Genomic DNA, 19,625 nt, shown 5'->3' with positions numbered 1-19,625 from the left:
GTTCTGTTTGCTCCAAGTGGTTCACTAGTGACCACAGTAAAAACTTATACTTTGCCTGTAAAATCATTTGAATATTGTGGTTCTGTTAATAATTGAATGCATCAAATACATATCCAATACAGAGTAGTTTGAATTCCATTTTTAATGACTCAAACAAATCAAACATTCACAAGATTACCGATCCCCCATGGCTTTTCTCACTTGAAATCACATACTTGATTATTGCTAATTAATTGCTAGTTTAATATAAATGTAGATAACTCGGTGACATTGTCATATAGGCAAGGCTGCATTGTCATTAAAGATTTTACAAAGGACAAAAGTACAATACCTATTCTGATGAGTAATTATAACCTCTCAATCCTTAAAAGACATTTTCTTCCCTGGTTTATGTGCCTCCATTTTCTCTTACTGTAATAGTTTCTTTCTCATTCTCTCTCTTTCCCCTTCTCTCTAATCTTAGTTGAAAAATTTTGAGTTATATTTGCCATATCAAAGTTGATTATAATGCCTGACCATGGTTCCCAACAAACCCAAATACCCCTTCTCTCTCCTCACTCTACACCAAGTCCACCATTTCACAGTGACCCATCTTCTACAGGAAACCAACTGCTGGGTCATTATCCTTTGCCTCTAGCAAAGTATGAACAGGTTGCAGCTAATCCTCTGTTGTTCATGGAAACTCTGGAGAAGCTTCACAAATCACTGGGAACAAAATTTATGTGAGTTCAGAGTATTAATGTGTGGTATTTTTTCTTTTTCTTTTTTATTGTTTTAAGACATTTGGACAAAGTTTTATGAGTTTAAAGTTTTTCATGCGTGAAGGTGCGCCATTTTTTATGGGTTGTTTCGGATTTTTGTAGGCCTCATTATTTATTTTTTCAAAAAAGATTTCTGGGTTTTTTTAATGGGGTTTCCCTAAAAATATTGTGTCGGTTTTTGTGGGTTTTCATGGTTTCGGGTTCGGTTGTTTGTTCTGGTTACTGGGTTATTCGGCTTGATTTTCTCGTTCTACTATTTTTATTTATCTCATTTTATTTGTTTACAGATTCACATATTTCCATAATTTGTTTTCTTCCCTGGCTTTTCCTTGTGTTGCAACTTGTTTGTTATATGATATTTTTAGCTTAGACATTGAATGCAAGTGTTTATTTCTTGTGACACATGGTAAAGTTCCCTTTTTTTTTTTTTTTTTGAGGAAATATTTTTTTGATATATATTTTGGTTGTCTGGTTGCGGAAGACAAGAACTTCTGCTCCCTTTAGTCAGTCTGTGGTTAGTTTATTATGGCTTTGGGGTTTGGTTTATTTGTTTCAAGGTGGGATTTTCAGATGGCATTTTGTTATGCCTAAAATCAAGGAATTTGTTATGCATTTCTCAGGTATTTATTATGCATGGTTAATCATTTTCATATTTGTAAACATAAAAAAGAAATTTATCAAATCATATTTAACATCTCACCCATATCTTTTGACCTTGCTTCAAATAGTCTATTCATCTGGTCAAATTTCAAATAGCCAATCAATTGCGTGTTACAATGGGTTTGAAATTCATCACACCTATGGTGAGATGTTAAATAGTTCAACATCTAGGTGTGATTTGATAAATTTCCCTCAAATAAAAAATAACCTTAGTGACTTAGTGTAAGGGACCTGAGCTGTGTTGTTGGGTCATCTTGTTTTGCATGAGGAACCCTTGAACCCCCTCATACAAATTAGCACGCCATGGTCAGGGAGGAAAACTATCAGTAATGTAGGTTTCATGAACTAGAATTTGATGGCCATTTTTTGCATATACAACAAAGTGTTAATTTTACACATCACACATGTTACGGTTGGCTTTGCGAGGGTTAAACTTTACAAACAAAAGCATGATTATATTTGTAATGGAAGCTGATCAAACATGGTGATTTCAATATAGTGTGTTTGTTCTATCACGATTGTATATGTCTTGACCTAGAGTTCAGTTTGGTAGAGGTCTAGCAAAGTGGTGCTTGTGATGCAATGGAGGATTTGATTTTTGGTTGGGGACTTGCTGGATAGTAAAAAGCCATCCAAAGAGAAGCACCCTGGTGGAGTAGGGGTTGTTCAAAGTGAGCATGTCTTGCTCTAAGACCCCTGGCAAACGTATTTTATAAAGGAAATACTGACACTGTCCCACTCTATTCCCACTTCAACATTCAATTAACCCACCAAAAAAATAAAAAAAAAATAAAGTTTGAATCACAATGGGTGCGACAAGAACACCACAATTTGGTAAGAACAATAAGTTCCTTGTCCCTAGGATCCCTTGTGAAGAGTGGAAATAAAACATGTCGCCACCCTGCTGCTCAAAATAATCTCTATTGATGCTCTCTGTTTGATGGCATTGGGAGCATTCTTTGAGAACTGGGTTGGTATGAAGCGTTGCGTTCATTGATCTACACTTAAGACTGGGTGAAAATGTCATCCCTAACCCTAAATCTGGTCTCTTTACTCAACTGTGCTCCTATGGTTTCTATACCTGTGGTTCCATGTAATTAGGAGGAAGTTTTTTCATGTGCCTTTGGATGCTGATACACTTGCAAATCAAGCAGCATTGAACATGATTTGGAGTATGCGATACGAGGAAGTCTGTTGGCTCTGTGATAGGTTGGTTCTGGTTTGAGATTTTCTTGCATTTTACTTTATTGAATAAGTCACCAACAAACGACCATGGAACCAACCACTTTCATTGCTCTCAATCGAGGAGTTTGAGTGGTTACTTGAGGGTATAATAAATTTGATTGTATTGAAAGCCTGGGGGTGCAAAATGGGATGGGAGATGGGACACTGTTAGCTTTTAGATATCATTTCTCCAAGGACCATCATGGATTTAACCAAGTGACGAATGTATAAAATTTTGGTATGCCTAGCTTTTCTTAGATGAGCATAGTCATGGTGTTGATACCAAACCTGGAGTATTTCTACGCAAAAGTGTTGGAGAAACCTACATTACCTGGAATTCATTTATGGTCAGATTTGGAAACTCTGTGAGTCCAACTTGGGCTCATCATAGTTAGGCCCCTGAGCCCTGAACCCTCCCACACTCATCAGGTGAGTACTGTAGCAGTATTTGCCCATATTACTATGGCAACTTAGGGAGTAATGTAGCAACTCAGTGAGTTTTTGATAGACTTGGCAAGTCTACAAAAGAACACTCAAAATCTCAGATTTGCATATTGAATAGGGAAATACAATTTTGCCGAAAAGTTTAAGAGTGTATGAAAATAAAATCTACATTTCATCATTTTGCAATTTGTATACAGGTTTTCTCGATCTTTTATGATATTTCATTTTTCTTCCTTTTTTATATTTTCTGAATTTTCCCAAATTTGGTATTTTTTTCTTTGGCAAGTCCACTTGAGATTGACTTGCTTCGGGCAACCACAGAGTCCTAGAGTGAGTTTGGGTTTTAAAACATTGTTTGTGAGCATTTGAAATTGGCAACTCTATGGATATTAGTAGAAGAAATAAATTTTGGTACAATTACTGGACATGTTAATGGATTTATTTTCAACATATGGAACATAAGGCCAGTGTTAAAAAATTTGGCTGTGGTGGCTAGGAAAAAAAAAAGCCTGATATTGGCCTAGGTGGATGCCTCAAGCAGACGTGCTCCTAGGTGCCCAAGGTGGGTGCCTAGTACCACCCCGTCAAAGAAAGAAAAAAAACGAAGTAAAGCTCCTTTTTAAAAAAAAAAAAAAAAACCAAGACCTATAAAAATGGTTAAGCCCCTCCTCTCTCTAGCTTTGGGGCCATGTGCTCTCTCTCTCTCACTTTATGTATAAGAAGCAGCAGATGACCTCCAAGTGTTCGATGCAAGGCCTCTCTCTCTGTCTCACACACACACATACACACAAACATATAGATGGACCGAAGATGACCTCCAAGTGGTCGCTACAAGGCTTTTCTCTCTCCAACCCCCACCCCACCTTTGGGGGACTCATATTCTCTCTACATATACTTAGAAGAAACAAAAGAACATGCTGTCTAAGTGTTCGATTCGAGGCCTCTTTCTCAGACACTCTCTCACACACACACGGATACATATAATCTTTCTCTCTCTCTCTCTCGCAATCTACATATCATCATCATTAGCATCATCCGAGCACTCTAATATAAGATAAGAAAAAAAGAAAATAATCTCTAAGGGCATGTTTGGTACACGTGAAAATGCTTCTCGAAAAGTATTTTCGTATGAAAAAGCTCCCTCATGTGATTAGGTGTGGGAATTTCTTCACATCAATTGGCACCATGTTGGTGCGAAAATAATGTATGGGAAGTATATTCACATGTACCAAATCTGCCCTAAGTGTTTGATATTCGGCCTCGCACCTACACACATATTATCTATCTCATCATCACATCATCATCATCATCATCATAGCCTTTGTCTAATTAATTGGGGTCGGCTACATGAATCCTGGTCTGCCATTCTGCCCTATTAAAAGACATACCCTCAAGGAGGCCAAAAGTCCCTATATTTTTTCAGATTCCTTCCAGTCATGTCCTTTTGGGCCTTACCTCTTGCCCTTTTCAATTCTTCCACGTGAACCAACTCGCAACTCCTAACAAGTGCTGTACTGAGTCGGTGCCACACATGGCCTGCCCACCTAAGTCTGCTCTCTCTCATCTTATTACCTATCCACCCCTAAATTTCCAGATGGATTCATTTCAAATTCTATCCCTTCTTGTCTTGCCACTCGTACATCTCAACATTCACAACATCCTCATCTCTGTTACACTCATTTTATGGGTATGTTGTTTTTTGTCCTCCCAACATTTCGCCCCATAGAGCAAAGCTAATCTTGTAGCTGTCCTATAGAACTTGCCTTTTTGTTTCATTAGTATACGATGATCACATAAAATTCCAATTGCACATCTCCACTTCGCCCACCCAACTCTAATTATGTATGCAACATCTTCCTCAATCTCTCAATTTTCCTGGACTCAATCTATGTGTGTGTGTGTGTGTGAAAATGACTTTTACCATAAATATTTCATATACTTTGGAAATGGTATTTTGGTCTTTTTAAAATCCTTCCTAAACTCAATTTCAAATTCAAAAAGATTCTTTTTGATTATGCCCTTCTTGAAATTTTCAAATAAGCCATTGTTAATATGCTTTTTTATATTTGTACGGACGTTTGATGTTAAAACTTTTGGAGTACTAAATTATATTCCTTATAATACCGTAAAAATCTATTTTCTTCTTCAGCTATGAAATTTGAAACTCAAAAAAATGATATAGATCAAGCTGATTTATAAATACTTGAAAATCTTGAAAACAGAAGGTTCAGATAAATTGTTATAAGGTGCACTATGTTTAGGACTTGAAATTATTTTTTTATTCGTATTTGTATATTTCGAGGTTGAGTTGATCATTTGGAGGATTTTCCAACTTTGGAACACTCTCGTCTAGAGGATTTTTGAGGTGCACATTATTTCAATAGTATAAACTGGCGCATTATTTCAATAGTATAAACTGTAAAGTCGATACCTCATGTAAACCCTTTATATATATATATATATATATATATACCAGCCGCCTAGTCAGTCAGGGCCCCTGGCCAACTAAGCGGCTGCTTTGCCTTTTTTAACATTGCATAATGCACAAAATTTATGTGTGTGTGCTATGTAATAATCAGATACGTAGGTCAAAGCCCCCTTCTTTCTCGCGACAGCTGACAAGTAAATAGAGGGCTTTGAGTCGAAGCAGGCTTTGGCTTTTATTTCAATTTATTACATCAACATGCTGTTTTTATTTGCTTTAAACATGCATGTATATGTCGATGTGTGCTTGCATGGTTACATGCTTCCTATGTCGCCTCAATCAGGTCGTAATGACCGAAACTTGAGCAATATTTTCCCGCTTAACAACCTAGCCAGGCTGAGCCAGTTAGCTTGTCTATCAGGGTAGCCACATTCGAGCCAAGACAAGCTCAGCTTGAGCTTGTTTAATGTCATACATAACAAAGATATATTATTTTGATCTCACATCAAGGCAGGATCTCATGTTAACAGATTAGTTAATCACTCCTTCAAAAAAAAAAAAAAACCATGTTAAAAGATTATATTATATCTCATAGAAATTATATTGCATATTGCCTTGTTTATACGCATATGCTCAGCTTGTTTATAGCTTGACTTGCCTAATCCATGGGGTTATTTAAGTAAACAAGTCAAGCCTAGCCAAGGAAAGCACAATCTTATCTTTGGTTTTCCCTTAGTCAAGCCAAGCTCAAGCAGGTCCTCTGCACATGCAAAGACATGCTGTAACACACCCAAGTCAAATTGGCTTGGGTTGTTGATTCCCATATGTGTTAACTTTGTGAACATCGTTCTCTTGCTGTAGTTATTATGGTACGAGCTTAATATGAGGTACAGTGGAATGCCTCCTCTAGATTTGGTCCTTTTCCTTGATCTAGTTGATATCTCAGGGAGGCTTCTCACGTCCCCAATTGACCTGATTACTTTCGGTCATACCATCTGCTTTTGAATAGGAGTCACTTTCTCAGGAGGTTCTCAAGACGTCCACCCTGAACCAAAAAGAAAAACAAATAAATTAATAAATAAATAAATTCTGTAGAGGCATTGCTTGTTGGCAATCTCATTAGGGGGGACATAATGATACTAACTTTAAGTGCTTTATTGTTGGGGAGAGGATTGATGGTTTAGTGTGTTGGTATGGGCATTTATCATTTAGAACTTCTGAGGTGAGAGATGAAGGACCTGATAAAGGACTGGAAGAATGTTGTGAGTGTTGAAGATATGTGGCATTGAGTTTTGATGATTTGGGAGTTGTCTTATCTTTTATAATATATTCAGAAATTTAACTTTGGTGGTTCTTTTCTCATCTCAATCTGGCTGGCCTGGAGAGGTTTACTGGTAGCAAGGTAGGTTTGATCCAGAATTATCGTATAAGTGGATTAATTGGGGCTTTGGAACTAATTGCTACAAGGAAGTTGCCTCTGTTGTGGTCCGTACTTTTTGTCACTTTATTTTTCTGGTCTTCAAGTATTTTTCTAGTCTTTTGATAAAAGGATTCTTTCAAAGTGAATCTATGGACCAGTTGGCATATGTGTTACTGAACCATATCAACACACTAAACCAACACTTGCCTTTTTCCTTTGGATGTTGGTATATGTCTTAATGGCATTTTGGAGATCTCTAGGACATGGAGTATCAACAAAGGAAGAGACTTTTTCTTTTCTTATTTTGTTGAGAGAATGTAGAGAGAGAAACTCAGCATGACCCTCCACCTTGCGCCTCAGTGGCTCTTCATGTATGGGCCAAACAACTTGCCACAACAAACTTCTTGTTCGTCCCTGTCTCCTCCTGCAAAATCGCAAACTCTCTCACTTTCTCAATCAGCTCTTCCAAACCCTCCACCCCTGAACTCCGATAATCCAGCGCCTTCTTATATCTTTGTTTATAGAGAAGCTCAAAACTGTCCAACAAAATTTGCCTTGCATAGCTCACTAAAAGCTCCTCTAACTCACGTGAGAACTCCCTTATCTGATCAATCAACCCAACTTCTTGGAAAATGTTTTCGTGGCATGTTTTGGGTGCCTACAGAATTTGGGACTTCAATGCTAGGGATACGTTCCTCATATTGTAACATAATGGTTGTAACCTGTTACCATAGCAACTAGAGAAAAAGCTTTTTAAAAAGAAAATTCTGTTTGGTAAGAGAGCTTTCAGTCTCTCACTTGCATATTTTAAACAATTAAGAACAAAGAAAATGCTAGACGAATAGAGGAAAAATATTGTGGTACCTAGTTACAAGAACAAAGGAGACACAAAATTGTGCAAATTATTGAGGGATTAAGCTTATGAGCCATACTATGAAGCTTTGGGAGAGAGTCATTGAGCAACGGCTGAGGCATGAAACGAGTGTATCTGAAAATCAATTTGGTTTTATGCCATGAAGGTCAACAACTGAGGCTATTTTCCTACTTAGGCAACTGATTGAGAAATTTAGGGCGAAGGGCAAAGACCTCCACATGATCTTTATTGATCTTGAGAAAGCTTATGATAGAGTACCTCGAGAATTGATTTGGCTGGTGTTGAAAAAGAAAGACGTCTATAGACACTACATCAACTTGGTGAAAGATATGTACGATGGAGCACTAACTAGTGTACGAACAACTAGTGGAGAGACGGGGGAGTCTTCATCAAGGGTCAGCATTGAGCCCCGTACCTCTTTGTTTTTGTTATGGACGAGTTAACTAGACACCTACAGGATGAGGTACCGTGGTGCATGTTTTTCGCAGATGACATAGTTTTGATTGATGAGACCCGAAACGACGTCAACACAGTTAGAACTTTGGAGGGATGCTCTAGAATCCAAAGGTTTTAAAATTAGTTGGACTAAGACAAAATAGATGGAGTGCAAGTTTAGTAATAATAGGAGTAGAGATGAGGAAGTAATTAAGATTGATGGTCAGGAAGTGCAAAAAAGACCGCACTTTCAATATCTTGGGTTGATAATCCAGAAAAATGGAGAGATCGAAGAAGATGTCACGCACTGAATTAGAGCTAGGTGGGTGAAGTGGAGATGTGTGACTCAAATTTTATGTGATCGCCGCATACCTATGAGGCTGAAAGGCAAGTTCTATAGAACAATGGTGAGACCGGCTTTGCTTTATGGGACGGAATGTTGGGCGGACAAAAAATAATATACTCAAAGAATGAGTGTGTGGCGGAGATTGGGATGTTGAGATGGATGAGTGACAAGACAAGAAGGGATAGAATTCGAAATGAATCTATTCGAGAGAATTTATGCGTGACACCAATAAGCGATAAAATGAGAGAGAGTAGACTTAGATGGGATGACCATGTGTGGCGCTAACCAAGTATAACACATGTTAGGAGGTGCGAGTTAGTTCAAGTGGAAGGACTGAAATGGGTAAGCGGTAGGCCCAAAAGGACGTTGTTGGAAGTAGTCCGAAAAGATATGGGGACTTATGTCCTCACTGAAGATATGGCCTTTAATAGAGCAGAATGGAGAACTAAGATTCTTGTAGCCAACCCCAATTAATTGGGAAAAGGCTAAAATGATGATGATGAATTATGGATTGTTAGGAATGAAAATTTGAATTCAACTTTTGGTAAATGAGAGAAGGAAAGAATAATGTAAAAGCCTCATTTGTTGAGGAGGCAGAACCGCATAAGAGGATTTAGCAATTGAGGAGGAGGAAGAAGAGACGATTGCTGCCAAGGCATCACATGAAGGAAAAATGCATTGGTTATTCTTATGGCTACTAATATTGAAGAGGCTCATATCACTGATTATTCTTACTACAGTGTGAAGCCTGAGAAGGGTGATGACTGGATCTTTAAATTAGTGTTTTAGATTTGGTGGACCCTGCTTGTTCTTTGATATATCTCTTGTCATGATGCTTACTAAATGATCTGATACTGAAGCTCTATTTTAGACAATTTAAGTTGTTTCTTTTTGTTTCTTGTGGACTTCAAAGGAAAAAACCAATTTAACCCAAGGAGGGGCAATTGAGTTTGTTTCTGGTATGACGTTTGGCTTGGTCCTATACCTCTCAAGGATAGTTACCCTAGCCAAGACTCCTCAGTGGTTGTAGAGATAACTCTCTTGGGACATCTCGTTCCTAGAACCCTAGTTTCAGAAGACCTCTGAATGAACTCGAAATCCCACCCTTTCTTGAATTATCGACGGTTCTTCACAGTCGTTTTCTCTCTCCTACAAGAGATGACCAGTTCATCTGCCTTCTCGGTATCCTCTTTTTACTCTAATCTCACTTCTCCCCCAACTTTTCCTCACTCACCACCTTCCATAGTGGCTTCGGCATGGGTATCATTATCACCCCCCAAGCTGAAGACCTTTATGTGGATTGCCCTTTGGCAAAGGGTACTCACCATGGATTGGCTGCAAAGAAGAGGCCTACCCCTGCCAAACAGGTGTGCCCTTTGCTTGGAAGAAGAGGAAACCAATGTCCACTTGTTCCTACACTGTCTCTATGCTTTTGCCATTTGGGGCAAGGTACTAGATCTGTTTCGTGTTAAGTGGGTACTCCTAGTATCCAACCTTACCCTTGGCAAAACCAGGGATTCGCTTTGGAAAACTGCAGTGGGAGCAACAATTTGGGCCATATGAATTGAGAGAAATAGTAGAATCTTCAGGGGAGTCTCATCCACGTACCCAACTTGCTTTGCTAAGCTCAAATCCTCAATAGTGTTTTGGGCAACAAATCACAAGGAGTTTAAAGGTCTTCCTCACGCAGTTCTCTTCAATAATTGGACGGCCATCGTACAACATTGCAGCAAAGGCATATCATGAAGTTCATGTTGGAGACCCCCTGATCCATGTCTACTCAAACTAAACTTCGATGGTTGCTCGTTAGGAAACCCTAGACCAGCCAGGATAGGGGCAATCCTCAGGAACAACTCTGGCACTTCACTGGCTTCCCTATCCAAATCCATTGGACATTCTGATTCAATGGAGGCAGAAGCAACTGCTCTTCTTGAAGGCCTCAAACTTTGCGTTCCTTACCTATCGGAGCCTCTCATAATTGAAGGAGACTCAAAAAATGTTATTGCTTGGGCCTCTAAATTTTCTCCTCCTCCTTGGAACTTGGCACACATTTTTGATGAGATTCACTATATTTGCAGGGATATGTGCGCCTCATGGAGGCATATTTGGAGTGAAGGAAATTAGGCAGCAGACACTCTAGCTACAGATGGAGCAGCTTTAGTTCACGTTTAATTTTTGGGATCGATATCTTTTTTATGGTTGCTTTGTTTCTGTCAATGTAACTACTAAAAAGATGTTTTTTGGATTCTAATCTCTCTCACGCCCTTTTCATAAGGGTTCTGTTAGCTTTCCGCCTATGGAAAAGCACTTCTCTTCTTCTCTTTGTACTCCCCCTTATACTCTATAAAAGTCAACATTATCAAAAAAAAAAAGAAGGAAAAAATCACTTAAATCCCGAAGTGAAACACTAAAAAATGTTTAGGCTTATGCTTCCAGTTTATAAAAAAAATAATTGGCAAAAAGATGTTTTTTGGCAATCTCTCTCTCTCACCCCCCTTAGCATAAGGGTTATGTTTGCCTTCCATCTGTGGAAGTGCACTTTCTCTTTACCTCTACACTCTCCCCGTTATATATATAACAACTTTTTCAAAAATAGGATAAAATAATTGATTGCTATAACATGCTGCATATTCATTAAATCATGAATTTGTACGTTTGTAGATTTGTGTACTTTTGTGCAGCTAACAACTCCATTATGTGATTGTGTTCTGATGGATGGCTTCATAGTTTATGAACTGATTTTTATTTGTGTTGCTTATTTGATGAATCATGGTCTCTCTGTATTTCTAATTTAGATTGTGATGAGCATTGTTTGCAAAATCGCCTGATCTAACCGTTAACCTCCCGGTTAGATCGGAACCGTCCGGTTTTGGGCGGTTAGGGTGATCAATCGGTATTTAAACAAAGAAATTCATAAAGATGTATATAAATTCTCAAAAATAAGGAATTTGATTTGTAATGCATTTTTAAATATTCTTTACATTATTGTAAAGATTAAAAATTGTTTGGTCATTAATACTAACTTTTATATTTTCTCATCTTTTAATTTTTTTTTAAAATAGCCATTGAAAAATATGAAATGGGTTAAAATCCATTTTTTTTCATTCATTTTCAACTTCATTTGAATGTGTTTTGTTTTAATCATTCTTTATATGCTTTTCATATTTTAGTAGATATTTTTTAGTCTTTTATTTTTCTATTTTTTTCAACACTTTTTTGACCGCCCGGGACTTTGCCTTGTTAGAGCGGTTGAATCGGTCCGTTTACTGGTTAGGCCGGTTAAACCGCTTCCAGGCCCTTGTCCGGTTAACCGTTCCAGTTCGATTTTGTGAACACTGGTGATGAGGACATCATGTGACGGATGAATAGTATGTTTGATGGAGGGGAAAGTTATTTTTTTTTTTTTTTTAATTACATTATAAAGGATGTATATTATACTTTTAGTTTTAGGGTTTTTTTCCTAGGGTTTTTAGTTTTTTAGGAATTCTAGGGTTTTTATATTTTTTATTTATTTCATGAGTACTATTCAAAACTATTCATGAGTACTGTTTACATGTACTGTTCACAAGGGTAAAAGTGTCATTATGGAATTTAAGTTTAACTTTGGATATATAGTTATTTTAATCATGGTATGGAAATGTAATATCTTCGAACATTGAATTATAATATACCAGTAGCACGCACTTGCGTTGCAGGTATTATTTAAATGTTGAGCATAATTTAATTATGTTAGTGATATTTTGTTGGCAAAATAAATTGACAAAATCCAAGTCACCAAAATATAGTATGTACTAAAAATATTGAACTAAATTTTACATAAAACAAAAAGTGACGATTTCTCACTCATGCTGAGAGATAGAGGGGAGATTTATAAGTTTTACAAACTAACTTAGAATTTTGATTGTACATAAAATAATAGGCAATAGACCTTCAATGATGAATCTATAGTTGATCTGGAGGAATGTTATATACTAAATGAAGACATATAACGTATGGATGATATTATTGTGCTTATAATTAATTCAATTATAAGTATATTTAGTTCTTAAATTAGTTATTATTACAACTCATAAAAATGAATCATCATCATCATCATCATTTTTCCCAATTAATGGGGGTCGGCTACACAAATCCTGGTCCGCCATTCTGCACTATTAAAGGCCATACTCTCAATGAGGCCATAAGTCCCTATATCTTTCCGAACTACTTCCAACCACATCCTTTTCGGCCTATCCCGTGCCCTTTTGAGTCTTTCACTTGAACTAATTCGCACTTCTTAACAGGTGTTGTATTTGATCGGTACCACACATGGCCAGTCCACTTAAGCTTACATTCTCCCGAATGGATTCATTTCAAATTCTATCCTTTCTTGTTTTGCCACTCATCCATCTCAACGTCCTCATCTCCGCTACACTCATTCTGTGGGTATATTGTTTTTTGTCCGTCCAACATTCAGGCCCCCGTAGAGCACACATAAAATTCCAGTTACACATCTCCACTTCGCCCACCCAGCTCTAATTTTGTGTGCGACATCTTCCTCAATCTTTCTATTTTCTTGGATTATTGACCCAAGATAATCTACATTACAATATTATGTTCACAATTCTATAAATTTGTATATAATTATCCATTTTTTACAATATAACTCATCAATAATAATTAATTATGCAAACTAATATATTTGTTATATTAAGTGTTAGTATTCAACTCATAAAAATGAATACTAACACTTCATATAATGAATATATTAGTTTGCATTAATTAATTATTATTGATGAGTTATATTACAAAAAATGGATAGTTATATACAAATTTATATAATTGTGAACGTTATTTAGTAATGTAGATTATAAATATTTCACTTAATCTTTTCTAAACTTAAAATCGTATCATAATTATAATAAAGAAAACCCCACTAGGGCTTGTAATACTAAACAATCCCTTAGAAAATAAGAAAATATACATGAAACAAATAATTATAATCTTATACTTATTAAAATATAATTACATAAGTATACGTAAGTGATCACAACAGAGTTATAATATCAATTATGATTATGATTGTTTATATAATTAATATAATACTCATAGCTCTATAAAAATAATAGTTAATATTCTTAATATTTTTTATTTCTATTGTAATAATTTAATTTACCATATTAATTAAGAAATATAAGGAATTAACATAATGTAAATAATTAAATTTAATCATATTAATTATTATGATTGAACTATAAAATAGTTGCATTACTTATCATATTAGTTATTATTATTGAACTATACACAACTTTTGTATAGTGGCAATAAATAGGGGGGATATTTCCCACAACTAACTTAGAGAGAGATAGAGAGAGTTCCTACATAGGGATTGTATGTGAGAGAGAATACCCTCACCTAGATGATAGATTGATTTAGAATAAAAAAAATTGGCAAAATCTAGTAGGTATTAATTTTAGGAGGTTTGAGCTAAAAAATAGGAAATAATTTACAGTTCAAAAAAAAAAAAAAAGGAAATAATTTTGGGAGGCCATGCACTTCCAAATTTTAGTTGAAGGTTCGAATTAAAAAATAAGAAAATTTTGGGGGACCTGCGCTTCCAAAGTTTAGGAAAGGGTGAGATCCCGAAAATTAGAAATATATTTGTCTTGGGAGATTTTGAAAAACAGGGAAAATTTTTAGGGGTGCGCACTTGTACCCATAAATTTTAGGAAAAGTGGGATTTATCTTGGCAAGTTTAAAGGATAAAGGAAAATTTTTTGGGGGAGAACTTGCACGTCCAAATTTAGGAATGAGTGGACTCTCACCGCAAGGATGGGATTTGCACGCCCAAATTTTAGGATGCGATAACTCTCGCTTAATATTTTAGTATAGTATTTAGATAAGAGGTATGTAGGGCCTTGATAGGGTCAATTCTAAAAGAGAAAAGCTTAGGGTCGGCTTTTTAATATTTTAGTATAGTATTTAGATAAGAGGTATGTAGGGCTTTGAGAGGGTCAATTCTAAAAGAGAAAAGCCTAGGGTCGGCTTTTTAATATTTTAGTATAGTATTTAGATAAGAGGTATGTAGGGCCATGAGAGGGTCAATTCTAAAAGAGAAAAGCCTAGGGTCGGTTTTTGGACCGTTACCTTGGGGTATAGTATTTAGATAAGAGGTATGTAGGTGAGAGGGTCTATTCTAAAAGAGAAAAGCTTGGGCTTGCTTGGGGTATGGAAAAGAAACCTAGTTTTTTTTTTACTTGTGTTTGTGTTTGGTTTGTTCCTTACTGTTCCCTCAAATTTCCCTGCATCAATATTATTCCATATCTTTATATGGTTCCTCTAATTCTTCTTTTCTCCTTGTTTTTCCGAACAATATATTTTTATGCATCTCAATCTGTTTGTTGCTTTTACTTCTCACGTGCCTCTGTCCAATTATGCTTTGCTTCCCTTTTCCAGAATCTTGGTTGTATTATTGATCTGCTCTAACTCAAAACAATATGAAACCAGACTCAGGATTGCCATCTTCTTTGGTTCAATGGGAACATATGGAATACAATTGATCCTCTAGTATGCTATAATGCATGTTTACCTTCTGACTCTTTTCTTTAATAATGTGGTAGTGTCTTGACTGGTGATAGTGAATGATTGACTTCCTGGTCACCAATAATTAAATTAATCTAGATGTTATCTGCATCATTATTTGAGTGTTGTTTTTAATTATGTGGAAACTTCTCACTCTAATGCTGGGCCTAGCATGTCAGTATTCAATGGACCCATTAACTTTGTGGAATTTGAGCTTTTTTTTCTTTTTTCTTTGTATAGGGTACCTACTATAGGAGGCAAGGCACTGGATCTGCATCGACTATTTCTAGAGGTCACTTCTCGTGGTGGCCTTGAGAAGGTATTACATCTTGGCACATGAAAATCTTAGTGTGGAATTTCACGTGTATACTTGCTTTATGACTTCACGGCATCAAAATTTTCAAGCAGTTAGCAGCTTATTAAACCTGATAATTGATGCAATGCATCAGCTCGGATAAAGACAGAGGGGATATTTTGTACTGAAATCTCGACAATCATTAGGAGATGATTCCCTTGCGGGAGACCTCCTGGGAACACCACTCTTTTGGTCTTTTATTACTCTTTCCAGCTGATGGTAGCTCGTCCTAGGGCTTCACAGTGAACTTTATAAAATATTTTACCATTGGGCATGTGTCCAGGATTTGAAATTGTTTTATCCTCTGGTTTCAGGCATAGGAAGTTGTTTATGCTGCAGTCACAAATCAATGTACCATTTTCTATCGACAAGGATTTTATTGATAGTGAGGAGTACAGGAGGGAAAACAAATAAAAAAATGGAAATTTGTGTAGTTTCTTAGCAAAATTATTTGCACTCCAGATAGTTTGCACCACACAGTTACCTTGTATGGACATTACTTGTGTCATTAGTGCATGAGGCTTACTTTTGGAAGGCATCCATGTTTGTCAGCAATCTAAATATTCTCATAATCTGGACATTCATGAGTACGTTATCTGGAGTTTATTTGTGTCTTTGGTGTGTCGGGGCTATTCTTGATGGGGCAGCCATGCTTGCAAACCTCTAAATTACTCTAAATTTTGTGATATTCATGATCGATGTTCCATGTGAGATGATTTGTTTCATCAAAATGTGAAATGAGGGAACTGACCCATGATTGATTTTATCGTACTTCTAGGAGAACATTGAAGGACCATACGTAACTGGAAAACTGAATCCAACACTGTGATAAGATAGTCATCAGCATAAAATTGCGCGGGATTTGGTTTTAATAAAGCAGTGACTAACAAATTATCGGTCATTAGATTAATGAAGAAGCACTGTGAAATTAGAGATGGAGTGTTCCCTTGACAAGAACCTTGAGAAACCTCTACTTTATGCTTCCTAAATCATATAAGTTTCTTGTGTATTGCTCTATTCGGAGGCCTTTTCTTTTTCCTCAAGATTTGACTAATTGAATAACGAACAATGCTTTGATAACATGCAATGGCAGTTTTATTTGGGCGTTTCTGTTGTCCCCTCTGATCATGTCTGGTTGAAAATGGCTTACTTTTTTGTTGCTCTTGCTGTGGCTTTTGACAGGTGATCAGGGATAGGAAATGGAGGGATGTGATTGCTCTTTTCCAGTTCCCTTCAACTATTACCAGTGCATCTTTCGTCCTTAGAAAATACTACATTTCCTTGCTTCACCACTACGAGCAAGTTTATTTCTTTCGGGCACAAGGCTTTCCAGTTCCAGACATGGGTATTTTTCTATCTTAATAGTTATGGGATATATAACTGTTCAACAAAGTGATGGGTGCTGGATAGAAAGAGGGAGCAGGACCCATCAGTAGAGGACATGACCCAATGGTGGCGCCTCTCTCTCTCTCTCTCTCTCTCCTCACCCCCTCTCCTTCTCGCCCTCCCTTCCCTCTCTTTCTCTCTCTTCTCTCTCCCTCTCTCTCCACTGTCCATTTCATTGGATGGTGATGACCCAACTGGATTATGGTTTAGATTATAGTATACTTCCCCATTCGTTACAAATCCATTTTCATGTATTGCTCTCAGTTTCTTCATGTTCTTATGTTCTTCTGCAATCGTTGTGTTTGTTTTATGCTAATTTTTTGTTCTCTGATCAGGAGATAGTGAAAGTTCACATGAACAGTCTCCGCAGGTTCAGTCCACACCGCAGGTTCAGTCCACACCACGATCCCAGGACAGAAGCATCATTAAGAATATCAGTAAGTATTCACGCTTGATTCTTTTTAATGGGAATATGCTTTGGATTATAGTGTACTTCCCCGTTCATTACAAACTCTTTGCTCATTTTATTTACTATAATACCTTAAAAGTCTAGGATTATAATTCCTATTGGGATATTTTATTCCATCCCTGAAGAATGCATAACTAACCGGGTATTTACAGGATGAAGATTTTATAAATTTTTTAGAACAGAGTATGCTTGACCTGCACAATGTATATACACGTAAATTTTTGCATATTCATTCCTGTATATCTTTATGCTGTATATTGTGAAAAGGAAAGCATGCCATGGTCCACTGGATTATGGTGTATTGTATTTCAAGCTGCATCAACCATCTGTTGGCACTAATGGATGGTTGGAGATTAACTGGGGTTGATGTCCCCTGTGGGCTACACAGTTAATCTCCAATCATCTATCAGATTGGAAAGCGATGTAGCGTTTGAGTGCCATATATCATATTTATATCAAAGATAACCTTTTGAAAAATGAAAGTATTGAAAAAAATTGATCAATTTGTGATTTTGTGCTGATCAGAGTCCCCTCAACCAACTGTGGGTCACAATATAACTGGAGTCATAGATGGGAAATTCGAAAATGGGTATTTGGTTACTGTAAATATCGGGTCAGAGAAGCTCAAAGGGGTCCTGTATCATGCTCCGGTGAATTTTCCTGTGACCCAAAGCTTAAAAATTGATCGAAGGCGGCGTCGAAAAAAGTCGAGATTCTTAGACCCTTCTCGCCCAAAATCGAATAGGAGTGGCTATAATTTCTTCTTTGCTGAGCATTATGCGAGGCTGAAGCCATCTCATTCGGGACGGGAGAGGAGCATCAGCAAGAGGATTGGATTTCTCTGGAATAATCTGACTGATGATGAAAGAGCAGTAAGTGAAGATAATAGATGCGTGTGTGAATACTCATGTAATTTTATAGCTCAAAATTGGATTCATGCATGCATATGCATATATTATGAATGCATTGTGTTTCTCCATGTGTTTGTATATATATGTATATTACATACATATGCACGTTGATTTTGCTTGTTTACAGACAACTGATCCTTAACTTCTTTTACAGAAATAGTGACTTTTAAGGATAAATTATGTCAATGCATGTGTGTTTGTGCATGCATGTATTCGTATTGTATTACATTGGGTGTGTATATTTAACAGAAACACTAGCTTATAGACATCCTAAGATACACCAACTTCACAATTCAAACCCCAAATTACATATAACGTAATATGCATAGAGAAGGTCAGTTTTGCTATGATATTTTATCATTTTTCCATGGTCAACAGAGGCCACTATGTTAACAGTTCGGTTTCAAAATGGCACAGGTTTATCAGGAGAAAGGGGACAAAGACAGGGAAAGGTATCGGAATGAGATGGTCGAGTACAGGAAGAAAGCAGCTGTTTCTGAGCTCAAGAGATCTGAAAATCTGACTGCATGAGAGAGATAAAGAGAGAGAGAGAGGACTTATCCTCTCGAGCTCTTGTAGCTTTTCAGCAACACCACTCTTTTCTTCTCAGTTTGTTGTTCTTTCATATTTCTTATTTTCTTCTTTCATTTTCATTTCATTTCATTACACGGTTTGTTTTGGATTGATTTTGTATAGAGGAACAGAGAATGGGCAAAGAGGCTTATTCCAAAGAAAAAATGACATATTTTCCTCGAATTTTGAATGCTTACACTGCTTTTGGAAAATGGTTTTTCACAAGAGTCCTGGGCCTACTGGTTAATGCTTGAGCTTATAAAGAGTTAGATGATTGAAATAATCTTGGACGTACATTTTGGGCAGATAATTTAGATCGGTTGTCACTTTTATTTGCATTGATGTCTGTATTAACTCTGACATGGATACATGGTTATAGCCATAGATTCCCACATTCATGAGTGGGTCCATATTCCTTCTTGTACGTGCACGCATGCACTTATGCATCGTTCCATGGAGAAAGCATGCGTGCATGTTGGCATCGATGGGCACATACCGTTCGCAGTAACTCACAGTGCATGCATTCTTGATGTCCATCATCCATGAGTAAGGGAAACATTCACATGCATGTATGTAAAGCTACATATGCATCAGTTAAATTTGTATATGCTCAAATATAAACATACTCTTTTCATTAATTTACAAGGCATTCTGCTGTGAATCATGTTGACAAATACAAGATGTGGTCATGAGGTTCATCACCTTCCAATCAATGTGTTGGATGGTGGATGGATGGATATATCTCTCTCTCGAGCACCATATTGAATGGTTGTGACCCTTA

The 19,625-nt window shown here is 36.8% G+C and overlaps 1 protein-coding gene across 1 annotated transcript; it reads left to right on the top strand.

Annotated features, from left to right (window-relative positions):
* Positions 1-471: 471 nt before the first annotated feature.
* On the top strand, positions 472-19,056 carry LOC18447405 (high mobility group B protein 15). Its single transcript, XM_006857504.4, has 6 exons — positions 472-722; positions 15,391-15,469; positions 16,688-16,850; positions 17,227-17,328; positions 17,886-18,232; positions 18,689-19,056. The coding sequence occupies exons 1-6, from the start codon at positions 508-510 to the stop codon at positions 18,800-18,802; spliced, it is 1,020 nt and encodes a 339-aa protein (XP_006857566.1). The 5' UTR covers positions 472-507; the 3' UTR covers positions 18,803-19,056.
* The last annotated feature ends 569 nt before the right edge of the window (positions 19,057-19,625 follow it).

This window comes from Amborella trichopoda, chromosome 10 (genome assembly GCF_054954075.1).
Source record: "Amborella trichopoda isolate Santa Cruz 75 chromosome 10, AtrichopodaSantaCruz75HAP2 v2.0, whole genome shotgun sequence".
Classification (NCBI taxonomy): domain Eukaryota; kingdom Viridiplantae; phylum Streptophyta; class Magnoliopsida; order Amborellales; family Amborellaceae; genus Amborella; species Amborella trichopoda.
The sequence above is the reverse complement of the archived record's forward strand: the minus strand, read 5'-3'. Positions and strand labels throughout refer to the sequence as shown.

Coding starts and splice junctions, on each gene's coding strand:
- LOC18447405 (XM_006857504.4), top strand. CDS start 508: ATGCCTGACCATGGTTCCCAACAAACCCAAATACCCCTTCTCTCTCCT. Junction 723..15,390: donor TCACTGGGAACAAAATTTAT/GTGAGTTCAGAG, acceptor TTCTTTGTATAG/GGTACCTACTATAGGAGGCA. Junction 18,233..18,688: donor TGACTGATGATGAAAGAGCA/GTAAGTGAAGAT, acceptor AAAATGGCACAG/GTTTATCAGGAGAAAGGGGA.